Raw genomic sequence first — 14,101 nt, forward strand, 5'->3', positions numbered from 1 at the left:
TTTGGATTCCCTCCAAGGAAACTGGAAAGCAACAAACTAACATCCTTTAAGTTATAAGAGGACCACCGAACATGTCTGGAGGGCAGAGAGTACAACTGCATGAGGTCTGCACCTCCGAAGTTCCACACAGCAGTTTCGCTTTGCTTGTTTTTTCAACTGTTCTCCTCAGGGCATAGTCTATTCCAGTTTTCGGCAAACCTCCTGAAAATTCTGCTGACGTGAATGCGGTCCTGATGCTTCCTGGTCTTCAGATTGGGCTCCAGTTTAAGGAGTTATAACGGGAAGTTTAGACTAAGATGGCTAGTGGCTGTCACGGACTCAGTTCAATCATAAAACAGGAAACAGAAAGTAACCTTTTATTTATTTCAACCCCAAATTCATCAGTTAGAAACAGAATGACCCCTTAGCTACTTAGAACGTTTGGGTATTTTTGGTGTATTCACATACACGTGGGTCCACACCATACCCATCACCACTTCCCTTCTCCCCAAGTAGCTTTAATCGTACGTATCGTTCCTACATTCTTGTCTTACCTTCCCTTAGCCACTGGAGTCTTCTTCCACTAGAGGCACCCCATCAGATGACCAAGAACAAGAGGTTGGGGGATTGGGAGTGAGGCTGGCAGTAGGGCAGAGAGCTAGGAACACACCGAAAAGAGAACATACGTCCTCTCTGTCATCACGTCCCCCTTTCCTTACCAAGCCCTTAGAAGGCCACGTCTTCACCATCCTTCACAATCTCATATCAGAGTTTTGTTCAAAATCATTTTCTGTCTCTAATAATAATCATCATTACCTACGTGTCTTTCTTGAGGTCACTGTGTTCTGGATGGTGGACAACTTGATCCTTCAGATGTAAAACAAGACAAAGAACACTGACAGTTCTCAGTGCAGGTGGGAGGCGGGCAGTCTACCAGTCACAAAGCAAGAAGAGTATTGAGTACCGATGAGCCCGGGGCATTAAACGTGATCCTTTAGCTGAGTTACGATGATGTCAGGCATCTGAATGTAACGTGTGCAATTACATCTGTGAATTTTATATTTATTCTAGAAAGTTTACATATATATTCAGTGTAGAGACTTTAGATGCTACTAAGTATAAAAAAAGAAATAATTATCGTTACAATCCTACCACCCACAGATAACCACTATTATTATTCTGACACATTTCTTCCCTTCTTCTTTGTTACCATTTATATATGGTTTTCTTTCTCACTAATTATATATGTGAACATTCTCCTGTGTCATTAAATATTCTTGCATAATAATAAGATGCCCGCATATGAATACATCATGAGCAATGTCACTAACCCCCTCTCATTAGGAAACTGAGTGGTTTCTAGTTTGGCTCCATTGCTGTCCATGCATCTCCTGCCCATGTCTCGACATCCATAGACAGCATCACTTAAAGCAGGACACTAAGTCCAGCAGTACTTGCATGTTTAAGATGATACTTAGCACCTAGGTACCCTCCAGGGAGAGGGCACCAATTTTCCCTCCCACCATCGGTGAACAAATTGCCCCTTTTGCTGGGTGTGAGTCTGTCTAATGGACCCTAGAGGGCTTTCACGTGCAGTCCAGGGTGAGTTGGAGAAAGCTTAATAATGCTGAAGACAGAGTGATGCCCTTCGAAAAAGACTAGGGTTCTCCAAAATTAGATGAAGCCTGGACCAGAGTTGGGAGTGCCGAGTTCAAGTTCTGGCCTTGTGTGACAAGCTTGTGCTACTCTACTTCTCTGGGCCTCAATTTCCACTCCTAAAGGGTAAAGTGGTGATTGAGACAATCACTCACAGACAATAAAAGTCCCTAAAATTAGGTTCCGGCCTTCGGAGTGGGCCCCACATCTGGGAGAAGCCAGGCTGCCCTGTGGCTCTGTATGTGAGGCCAGGTCACTGTCATGTTCTTGGCCAAGCAGAGGCAGCTGTTCTTGCTCAAGGTGTTTGTACACAGCCTCCCTCCCCTCTTCACTGGTGGGGTCAGAGCTTAATAGTGATAACCAACTTGTTAGACTGAGAAAACCAAGTGGAACCTGCGCTTGGGACCCCTAACGTGATTCTATTTGGAGTAAGAGGGAATCAAGTTAAATGAGGCTGTGAGTGCACAGCCCTAATTCAATGGAGTTAGAGTCCTTATAGGAAGGGACGCTGGAAGGCTCCAGCACTCTCTCCTCTGGGTGAGGACACAGTGAGAAGGTGTTCTAACCCGAAACGGAGTTGGCCAGCACATTGATCTTGGATTTCCAGTCTCAGAACTGTGAGAAACAAATGTCTGTTTTGTAAGCCACGCTGTCCGTTTTCTGTTAGGGCAGCCAGAGCTGACAAAGATACTTCGCAGAGAAATCAGGAAGCTTGGACGCCAGGCACGAGAAACAAGCAGGGGTGTCATGGCGGCCTCAAAACTCCGACCGTAGGAACAAAACGGAGACGACGTTCAGCGTCTTCTTTTAAACAGTAGAAAGGGGGAGGCCAGGTGGGTCCTGAGTTAGGCACAGGCGGCAGGGGTTCAGCCCACTGATCCTACCCCATCCCACTTTCCCCGATTTAAGTGTCAGGCTGGATCTTGCTAATTAGTAGACAAAAGGTAGGTCAGCCCTGCCCCGGAATCTCGCGCATGGAACAATGTGTGAGGATAAAGTGTCTCACGGGCACCCAGCGCAGGAGTGCGGCATTCACGCCCATTCCTAGGGGCTGCACACCCGACCCAGCTCTGGCACACAGGCCGGGAATCACACTCCGCACTTCCAGCAGAGCGGAAAGATAGAAACGCGATGAGGTTTCCTCCACACTCGCGACTGGCACCTCCCCCCAAATCCTAGAGTCTGATAGCACCTGGCAGGCTCATGGCATCAGAAGCTAACTCAGAAAATAGACCATCCAGGCATGGGCTGACCCCTCCCGAGTGGCAGGGTGTTTGCTAGGCTGGCTGGCACTCCGCCCCAGGGAAGGGCTTCTCACCGGCTGGTCTGGGAGGGTTCGGCGAAGACCCTTCCCCAGGAGGCGCCTCCATCCCCAGCCTCAGTTTTGATCCACAGCCCTGGTGGGCCTGAGCTTCCTGCTGCCCGCACCCCTCCCTCTTCCTCTGCCCGCGAGGGTCACAGCAGCAGGGCCCCCTCCCCGCCGTGCGCCTTCCCCTGCGGACCCCGCGGTGCCCCTGGCCTCTGCCCGCCCCTCTGCGAGCGCAGCAAGCCCCTCCCCGCTGCCGGGAGCCCCTCTGCCCGCACCCTGCCGGCGCCCTCACCCTCCACGGGGTGCTAGAGTTTCCCCCTGGCGGATCGGCCGGCGTGGGGAAAGTGCCTTCGGGTTTATCAGAGTTCATCGGACTGTCTAACAGCAGGCGCCGGGCTGCCAGCATCGGGGCGACTTGAATTTCAACCATTTTCTCTACCTAACACCTCGCTGGCCCTCCCCCGCCGCCCCACACATAATAAGCCCCATTCTTTCCAGCAAGCTCGGCGCTACAGCAACTCCGGACCCACCGCGTGGGGACACGCTGGCCTTACTGAACCCGCGGATCGTTTCTCCCCTTTCTTTTGGGGACACTCAGCTGTAATCCTAGCAGGCCCAGGGCAGAAGGGCGCCAAGGCCTTCGCTCCTGGGAGTGAGCCCAGCCGGGACCTGTAACTCAGGCCGGGTTTGGGCAGACTGTGGTCATCAGCGGGTCCCTGGGTCTTAGTTGCCACTGTGACCCTAGAAGCAGGAAAGAATAGGCTTGCAGGGAGGTCTTGGAAAATGCTTTAGTCTTAGTGTCAAAGTCCTGCGGAGAAAAGGAAGAAGTCGGGGGCGCGGGCGTGGGGGGTGGGGAGGACAAAAAACTCTTTCTAGTTATTATGCCTGGAATTAGGCTCTGCTCCTTAAAAGGGACGGGCAGGTGGGAGTAAAGCAGGGTAGTGAGGGTCACTTAAGGACTCGTACTAGATGAATTAGGCTGAAATCTCAGCACAGAGGCTTGGGGTTTGACTTTAGTCGTCGGCTATCTAAATATGGCAGCAAAATACCTTCTGCTTTGGAAAGCTTTAGTAAGAGACTAGCTTTGGGTGATTCGTTTTTTAAGAGAAAGTGACAGATCGTACTTTAGATTTCATCTTTTATCAGGTGCTCAAAAGTGTCCCTGCCTCTAGAGATATTAGGCATCAAGGTGTTGTCACCTAGTAGGATCATTCTAGACATACTATTCTGCAACTTGTTTTTATGTTTATTAGACCTCCATATTAATAAGTACAGATCCACTTTGTTTTAATAGCCATAAGCCATTGTATTAAAACTGCCCGCAGTGAATGCACACTGCCACCTTCTGATGGCCATTTAAGCTGTTTCTCGGTGTTTATGTGTTTGTTTTTAGTGTTAGAAAGTGGCAAAGAACAGCCTGTACGCGTAACCTTGCAAATGTATGTGAGTTGATAAAATAAATTCATGAAAGTAAAACGAAAGAAGAAACCGATGCTGTGACCCGTCCAGATCCCCTTTGTCTCCCTAACGCAGAGGAAGGAGCGTCCTTCCTTCTCCCCGTTCCTTCCCCAGTTACTCTTCCTCCGGGTCTAGGACCCGGGTGCCTGCAACGGAAACAGCTGGGCTGGCGGACGTGCACCAGCAGGTCAGACTGAGCCGATAGGCCCTGAACTCACCGCAGCTCTCAGGATGTGGGGTGAGGGTGCCCCAGACAAAGAGCATGAAAGAAAGAAGGAGCAAGGGACAGAAAGTGCATCTGTCCTGTGTGGGTAACAGAAGTAAGGGGCCAGCAGAACCTCACGGAACTTCAGAAATCGGTCCCTTTTTCCAAATATGCGTAGTTTGTAATTCAGTTTTGCTTCCTTCCCCTCAGCTGTGGAGATGGAGGATGTGCAAGTGACTCAGGATGCATTTACTTTTGGGCCGTTCATTCTGTGCAGCACTTCCCATCTTCCTGCGGCCTCTGATCCCAGATCTAAGTCTGCGCTCCCTTCTTTCCTTTCTCACTCCTTGACAGACACATGTGCTGTCCTATGGACTTGCTTATCTCCTTTGCAGAAACCAGGGCAGTCACCCCAGCACAGCGTTGGGTGTCTGACAGAGAGTTCCCCTCACTCCCACCTCCCCAGCCAGAGTACCTCTCTGCCAGGTGCGGTCCAACAGCTCATTAATCATGCCAGTAGCTGCATTGTCTGAGCCTCTCCCAAGGAAGACAGGTGACATTAGCCAGTGAATGTTCACTTGAGTTCTGTCTCTCTCCATTTCTGTGCATGTAACTGGGTTGGGGTTAGCACCCTCTTCCCCCACTAGCTCTCCACACCTGAGCTCTCCAGATGTATGTCCATGTCCTTTGAGCAATGACTTGCTACAGAAAACTATCGACTGAGAGCTGTTTCCTAGGATGCTGTTTCCAAGGGAACGGGAGGAAGATGTGGTCTCCACCCCGGCAGAACTCCCTGCCCACTCTGGGCCCAGAGCAGAGGCTGAAAGCCCAACATTCAGTATAGTGAACACCTGCTTTTAGAGGGGAACAAGCAACGCTGGAGTTTCTGCATCTGGGGACACCCATCACCATCCTTTCTTCTTCGTCCTGTGATAGTCAGCTGACATACAGAGGGGGTCCTCAGCTCAGGGGCCAGCAGCCTGTGACAGTCACAGGAGAAGCTGCACCCCACTCTGATTTGTCCAAAGCCTCCCGTCCTCATGAGCAGAGCCAAGCCTGAGCTCACAGAGCTCTGTGGTGAGGGCAAGGTATCTACATCCCTGACTTTCAGTTTTTCTGTACAGTTCACTTTCCTTTCCTTTATGGTGCTATTTATTAAGAATAATGTGTTTTTAAAATGTATTTATTTTATTGTTGTTCAGTTACAGTTGTCCCCACTTCTCCCCCCATCATTCTCCCTTGCCTCGTCCAAACCCTGCTCCCAAAGAAAATCCTCTCCCTGCTGTCCTTGTCCATGGGCCCTACGTACGGGTTCCCTCCTTTCTCCATTATCGCCCCTCCTCCCCTCTGGTCACTGTCAGTTTGTTCTTTATTTTCATGTCTCTGGTAAGAATATATATGCTTTTATATAAAATACACCTACACATTTTTCCTCTCTGACCTTACCAGTTCTGTGAAACTAGATTCAATGCCAATGCCTCTTCCACCCTCGGCCGAAAGTCTCTTTCCTTTTTAAGCCCCCGCACATTTTATCTGAGCCTTTGTAAGGGCACACTGCCCAGTCTCTTTTCTAAGAACTAATTACATGAAACATCATCTCCAGGGCCGGGGAGGGAGGCCACTCTGCGCCCTCCACATAGTTAGTGACCACTAAGTGTTACTTAAATGAATGGGTGAGTGAATATATTTGTTTTAAAGTATTTTCTTACCTGGGAAAATTGCATGAACAATTCAAAATGCTATTGTCGCTCAATAATAAAGTTTTACATTATGTTTTCATCACAGGTTCTCAAAGTGTCCCATTTTTTTTCTACAGGAAGGCAGATGAAGAGATTGAAAAAATAAATAGTTGTCTCCAAGTTGTATAAGAGACCTTTTAGTTTCTAGAGTGTTCCAGGAGAATGTTCAGTTTCTAGAATATTCCTGAAATGTTCTAAGCCTTCTTCAAAAGCAAATATACTTCATTGTTGAGATGAGTCTTCAGACTTTGAACTGTTGCTGCCCTCCCCTAGAAAGTTTTTTTTTCTTTTGTAACTTAACATTTCATGTGAGATTTCAGGATAGAATCTGGGTTTCAGCATTCTATAACAATGAGAGAGCTTATAATTACAGTCACGGCTGAAAGATCCTGGAAATGGGAGGCAGACTTCCAGGAGGACAGTTAACAGGAGAAGAATGTACATGTATCACTCATGCATTCATTCACACTTAAATATCTCAAGTATTGTGTTTTCTGTGTTGTCCTTATACATTTTAAAATTTATTTGTAAAAAGCATATTAAAGTGTATTTATAATGAATGTTGTACTAATAGTTCAGCGAAGTGATTTAATGATACATAAATAAGCTCAGTGCATGTGATTTTCATCTTATATAACAAGAAATTCCCAGTGAGCAGTCAGGATGCTGAACCTTTTCTTACACAAACACAGCTGTTGTTTTGAGAAAATGTGACCAACAGAAAAGTTTCAGAAAGAATGCTGTGTCAATAAAAATTAATTTTGAGTTGGCCTATGAAATGTACCAACACAAACGCACACATATAGCCATTTCCACATTTATTTGCAACAATCAAAATAAAAAAGGACTGTGCTAGATCTTCTTCCTATCTACCGAAATCACAAATTCCAAATACTTATACTAAAAATGTAGACCTTTGAATATGTAATGTGTGCTTTTGTTCCTGAGCTTGAGAGGATGCTGGAATAACTAAAGGGAAGTGTCCCAACATGAGAAGTCAACACTGCAGATTTATGGCGAAGCCTTCCCCGCAGAGCCAGGTGATGGAGCTCCGACGTAAGTGAGATCCGTAAGGGAGAGAGTGTGTGGTGGAAAGTGTAGAGGACGAAGGATGAGTCTTAGGGTAAGTCCACAGGTTGGAAGGAGGAAAGAAATTGAGCAAAGGAGACTAGAGAAAAAAATATGAACAGTGAAAGGACAGCAAACTCACAGTTACTAACAACCACATCTAAAACAAAAGCAAGCTAAAAGGACAGCTAGATCAGGAGCAGAACCATAGAAATGAAGATCTCATGAAGGCTTAGCAACAGGGGAGTGGGAGAAGGAGAAGGGGGGAGAAGGTACAGAAAATAAGTAGCATAGATGGCAGGTAGAAAATAGATAGGGGGAGGGCAAGAATAGTATGGGAAATATAGAATCTAAAGAACTTGAGACACATGGTCATAAACTAAAGGTGGGGAATGGTAGGGGTAAGGGGTGCAGGGTGGAGGGGAATGAAGGGGGGAATAGAATAACTGTAATGGCATAATTAATAAAATAAAAATGAAAAAATTATAAATCAAGAAGCATAGGGATCTATCACTTTAAAAGAGGAAGAGACCAATATCATGATGCAGCGAGCGAGGTAGAAGATATTGACGGCTGGAACTGGACCTCAGGAATGGGAACATGACATCTGACATAGAGTTCCATTGGCGTGGTGAAGACAGAAGCCAAGTCTGATGAGTTAAGCAACTGAGTAGGAGGTTAGAAAAGAAAAATGAGGGTTCATATCCCAACCACCACAGCAAGCCTGACACAGATACAAAAGAGGGAAGATAGAAGCCCTAAGCAAGAACAATAGTTTCAGACCAAAGGAGACTTCTGAAATGATACTTGAAATAAAGAGGGAAGAATCTGGTGGGGATTAAGAGCTTAGAGATTCTAGAATGAAAAGGAATAATTCAGGCAACTGCCCAGAGGAAGTGAGAATGGAGTGGTGCTGGGAGAAAAGAAGACAGTTGTACCTAAGCAGAAGGGGGCAAGGAGATAAATCATGTGATGATAGAGCCATCTTGATATCCGACAGTAAAAAGGAAGCTCCTTCCTTTTTTCTCAGAAAAATAGGAGGCAACCTCCTATGGAAAATTAGGGGGGTGTGGTTCAGGGGTGAGGTGATCTACAAGGCACCGAGGCCAATGTACTTTGGGGAAAACAGAAAGTGAAGCAAAGAAGAAGAACGAAGCAAAACCCAGAGAGCTCGGCTTCACACTCTTGAGATCAGGCATTGGCCTGTTTTTAACACCGCCTCCCAGTGGCCTCTTATTCATGCTCTGTCTGGTTAGGCTTTAATCAGGTGCTGCTCCATTCAGAATTTATTGTAGCTCAGTCAGAATCTGAGCAAGACCTGCAGGCCACTCAGAACTGGAGGGTCTGGAGGTGGGAATGCCAGGACCATAAACTGGAGATGCCCCTTGAGGAGGAAAAGACCCAGAGTCAAATGGAAAAATTTCCAAGCAAGATGGTGGCCAGTGTGTATGAACGAGTGACCCAATAAGAAGGTGATCAAAGCTTTGAGATGCCTGAGTCCCAGAAAATATGGCATTGAGAGGTTTAATGCTCTCACTTATTTGAGAGGTTTAATGCTTCTCTACTTATTTGACAGTTTTATATAAAGATCAAGAATGGCTGCTGTACATTTGCTGTTCTACATGGTAATTTATGTGTTTTGCTATTATTCTTCCAGTGTCACTCACTACTCCATTTACATATGTTTTTATGTAATTAATAAATTATTACAAACAAGAAGTACAGTTAGAGTTATCAAGTTTTATTCTCCAGAGCCTTAATTCTGTTTTCCTTCAAAACATGAACATGCCAATATGTTGTTTATTTTTAGATGTCATTCTCATATAAATTTTTGTTTAAGAAAAATGTCTCTTGAATGTGAACTATCTTGTACCCTACTTATTATTTTGAACTGACTAAAATAAATATTTAAAGTTACATTTCTAAGTGTTTGTTTAGTTGTGTTACTTTAGTTGCTGTTAGCTTTAGGCCGATCAAGTTCTTCTGGTTCCAAGAGCTCTCCAAATTTAATGACAACATTATCTGTATACTTTCTATGTAACTTGAAGAAATGAAAAGAATCCGTGCTCTGATTCAGTCTTATCCAGCTCAGGCTGTAACATCCAGAATGCCACAGACTGGGGGGCTTAAACAATGAACATTCATTTCTTGCCATTCTGGAGGCTGAAAGTTCAAGAACAAGACACTGGCAGATTTGGTGTCTGATAATATTCCACCCCCTGGTTCATAAATGTCACCTTTTACCTGCATTATCACCTGGTGGGAGGGGCAAATCAGCTCTCTGGAGTTTTTTTTATAAGGACACTGACCCCATTCATGGGACTCCACCCTCATGACCTCGTCAGCTCCCAAAGCCCCACCTCCCACTGTCATTGCACTGGGGGAGTTAGGCTTCAGCATATGAATTTTGGGGGACGAAAACATTCAGTCCACAGCATTTGGTTCAGACAAGAGATAAATTTAAAGACACGAATCATGTTCCAAATCCACCTATAAGGGTCCATGATTCCATTAAAGATTTAATGTTATTCCTGACAGAAACACAGAGGTGCTCTTCCTCGACCCCATGCCTGCCTCACAACAGCCCAGCTGTGACACTGTGTCAGGATGGCTGGTCCTCCCAAACACCTATTCCCTTGAGCCTGAAGTAGTAAATCATAGAAAAGTCAAATGGAAGACGGTAAACCACCCAGCATGGCTGGGCAGAGAACATTCAGTCCATTTATTTGGAGAATGTAAAACTTTAAATCAAGATGACCCATTAGAAGGCTTTCTTTTTAGATGTGGGAGGGGGTGGGAAGCCAGAGATGAAGACTTTTAAGATCTTAATCAGTTGTTATGACTCTTTCACATTAGCTGTGTTGACACATGTGATTTATCTTCTCTGAATGCAACCTATTTCTCAATCTCATTTAACTTCTCATTTAGTTACCCTCTGTAAATTTATAAATGGTCAAGGAAAATAAATGATTGCCCAGATGGTGAAAATGTGTCAAAGCAAACAAAAGTAGTTCTGGAAATTCAGCCTGGTCTCCCTGTGAGTCTTTTACCTAACATGGGAAAAATCACCCAATGGTACCCTGCCTCAGTTTCCCTACCAGAGGAGAAGAGAATTCCTCCTTCATCCTGCATTGACTTCAAAATAGCTTACTCTTCACCACATGGCCAACAGAAAATGCTACATTTTTCGATCAAATTAAAAGGCCCTAAGTATAACATCAGTGTGGAATTTTGAGCTCACATATGTCAGTTTCCAGGTGAGAAGAGAAAATTTAATGGTAAATACCTTTAGCAATAAAAACAGATGTACAACTGAAGAGGAGGAGAAAGAAAAGTGAATTTGTCTCAAGTAAAAACTTTAAAATAAGAGCTCAATCTTGATACTTAAAAAAATTGTTTTTTTTTTCCTAAGTAGGAGAGGAAGCGATGGTTAGGCCACTGCAATATTCTCCGCTGCTCTTGAAAAGCAGTAAGAAGTGGGAATGTCTCTCAGTAGACTCCTCTCTGCAGCTCTGAGGCCTACACCTGGAACACAGGTCATTACTCCCACTGTTAACACAGCGGGCTGACCTCTGGCTCAGGGGACATCTACTCAGCTGGAACTGCAGTTGTATGTTGGGCCTGGCCACTCCCTGGCTGGCCCTGGCTCATGCTCCTCCTCTTCCTCTGAGCTCTGAAATATGGGAGCATCTGTCAGTCTGGGCAGGTATCTTCACATGCTGGCATGAAAACAGGTGGCTAGTCTGAGATGGTGGGAGTCAAAAATAACACAGCTGGCAGACCACCGTCTAGTGGCTGCACTCAGAGGAGAGAGACTGAGAGAAGACTGAAAAGTCCCCAGCTACTAACTTAATCCCCTGGTCCAACAGGAACACGTGGAAGTCGTTTTGCTGTTCAAATGGTTCCCATGGGAAGGCAAGTATGACAAACAATTTTTGTAGCTCTGATTTCCCTCCAAGTGCTAAGCATGCTTTCATTTTTCATGAAAGCCTGCTCTGGAGTCGGTCCCGACTGGGGACAACCCCTGTGAAGCCAGCACGAAGGCCTTTACTTCATTCAGTCTCACATCAAACTATCCTACGTCTCTGGCCCAAATCTTTCTCTGCTGTTTGACACAAGTGCCCCCTGTGTCCATCTGTGTCCCGACTGTGCCCCTCACTCAATGAGGATCAGACTTTCAGAACCGCAGTGGTCCTGAGGAGACCAAACTGAAACCGAGAACTGGCGAGGAGAGCAGGAAGTAAGGCTCCGATGGCACCAGCACCCTCGTGTCCTGTGATCATATGATGCGCTGCGAAGAGGGTGCCCACGATGAGAAGGTGGACAGTCGGTGACTCCTGGAGCTCCCCTCCCCAATTTAACCTGTTCCTTACGGGATTGGCTATGTCCGCTCTCTGGAACCACAGCCCGTGACTCGTGCTGAGTCCCTGCTTTGCCTACACAAGGTGTGGAAAGGCTTCCTAGACTCTGTACACAGGTGTACTTCCTGCTGAGAACATGCAGGTTGATTCCTGTATGTCAGTCTCTCCCTGTGCTGTGTCTGCCTCCCAGTCCGGTACCTGGGGAGCCTAATTTATCACCTCCTGGACAAAGAAGGCCGTGATGATGATGAAGGCCAAAAAGTGCCTAGTAAAAGCTTGGCCATTCATCCAGCACCAAGACGGGCCAGTAAAAACATCCATGTGGAGTTGTCCTCTTTATTATAAGCATGTAGCTTACTGGAATAAATAGAATATTCACTGGCAAAGTAAAAACCCATTAGAAAGACATGGGTAGCTGGGATGTAGATTTTCTAAGTTTTAATTAGTTTTTTTATAAAAATGAAAACTAAATTTCAAGGGCAAGGTATCACAGTAGAAGAAAATCTTCTCCTAAGAAAAGACTTAATAGTTTATAATGATCAAATCTATAGGCTATCTATCACATGACCCACGGTCCGGGCTCCACCAAAGAACGCCCTGAAGCAGAGGCTGGCCACACATCTGGAGAATGCAGCAGTATGAAGAGGAAAGATCCCTAAGCATTAACAAGGTGAAAAGCAATTGTGTCCAAACTTGGCTTTTTCTACAGAAAAAACAAACTTTGCGACAAACTTCCTTCATCAGAGTTCCTTTATGATGGGCTGTGAGATGGACAAGCCAGTTGGTACAAGACATGGACTTCCTGCTTTTAATCATGGCCTTTCCCCCTTTGGCGCTACCACCTCTCTCTATAGTACAGAAGGAAACCTTATGTTGGACTATATGCCGAACATAAACTTATGTTGGACCTTATGTCCAACTATAAGGTTGGACAGGAGGAAGAAGCAGGGGAAACATTTTACTTCTGCTTCCTGATACTACCCTTTGCTCAAGACGATGTCCAACCTATAGGCGACCAGCGGCAGGCCAAAGGTCACAGCATACTGCCAAGAGACAGGCACAGGCCAGCAATAAGGACCATGCCACAGTGTCCCCGAAGGCCATTTCCCTGTCAGCCACTCTGACATTAAGGGTGCTGGTGTCAGAGTCCCCTGGATATTCCCAGGCCGAATGAAGTCTCTGAGTCAAAAGGATGGGCCGCCAGGTAGTCCTTGTACTCTCCATCAAGCAGCTGGGCAGCATTCCTGGCAAACCAGCAGTCTACCTGCTCCTCCCCGTTGTAGATTTTCCTCTGTTTCCAGACCACCGGGACCTGGTGTCCTTTCACCTTCAAAACAGTCGCAGACACCTCGCCTGCCTTTGGGAGGGGAGAACCAGTCGTGTTCTTGCTGGGCCCGTCAGGCTCCCCTGTGACTCTGGCATCTTGGTTCAGGAACTGACCTGAGTGGACAAGAAAAGAATCCGGTCTAAGTCAAGTGCAGGTCACACCATGCAGAAAAAAATCAAATTTCAATTTAGGCCACCGGTGATGAGCAAATGCACACATGGTCCCCAGAGGAAGGGGGAATTCGTAACGTCAGTGACCCCACTCCTAGTTGCACTCTGTCAGAGGGCACTCACACCTTCTCCAGCGTAAGTGATGGAACACGTGTTTGGGGCGCATAGAGAAGAGATACCTGAGGTTTTACAAGTAGCAGCCTCCACATCTGGAAGCTGTCCACTTGCTAACACTGGAAAGCTGCCTAACCAGCCAAAAGAAATAACCATAGTTTCTCACTGAGCTGGGAGGGCAAGAAAGGGGGCAGATGAACAGGGAAGAGTCAGGCCTTCCCTTCTTACCTCCCTGGTCATAGCACTCTCCACGCTACAAAGTTTGTGGATTGTACTGGGCTGAGGGTGTGGAAGCAACCAGTTCAGCTTGTCCCTGACACATATCATCAGAATTCTCCAGGTCAAGTGAGGGCGTCACTGAGGCCAAGGACACTGGCGTGCATCTGTCAGAAGGAGTGCGTGCTTGGCCATCAGGAACTACAGAAATGCATCCAGCTCAAGTGCCAGGAAATCCTGCTTTCTAAATCGAGCCCTGGAGGCTCTGGCTCTTCACTTGCAGGCAAGAGGCCTACATGAAACTGCATGTTGAGGAAAGCCACCCCAAGTGAATCGCCTGCTGCTCATGCAACGTGGGTGCCTCCTACAGAAGAGACACCCATGTCATACCAGGTGCTAGGCTGTGGACTGCCTTTTCTTTGTATTTTCTTGCTGAAAGTAAGGAGCCAGAGTATAGGAGACCATTCTGTGTGGAGTGGGCCCAGCCCCCACTCAGAGA

The 14,101-nt window shown here is 46.4% G+C and overlaps 1 protein-coding gene across 1 annotated transcript in view; it reads right to left on the reverse strand.

Moving 5' to 3' along the window:
• Positions 1 to 10,090: 10,090 nt before the first annotated feature.
• The window catches only part of ITIH5 (inter-alpha-trypsin inhibitor heavy chain 5), an 84,830-nt gene continuing 80,819 nt past the window's right edge, over positions 10,091 to 14,101 (reverse strand). Inside the window, exon 14 of the mRNA XM_037150372.2 lies at positions 10,091 to 13,215. Coding sequence (XP_037006267.2) covers positions 12,917 to 13,215 — 299 coding nt within the window. The 3' untranslated portion in view covers positions 10,091 to 12,916. The remainder of the gene's footprint in view (positions 13,216 to 14,101) is intronic.

This window comes from Artibeus jamaicensis, unplaced genomic scaffold, assembly GCF_021234435.1.
Source record: "Artibeus jamaicensis isolate MK-2021 breed Jamaican fruit bat unplaced genomic scaffold, CSHL_Jam_final contig_426, whole genome shotgun sequence".
Taxonomy (NCBI): Eukaryota; Metazoa; Chordata; class Mammalia; order Chiroptera; family Phyllostomidae; genus Artibeus; species Artibeus jamaicensis.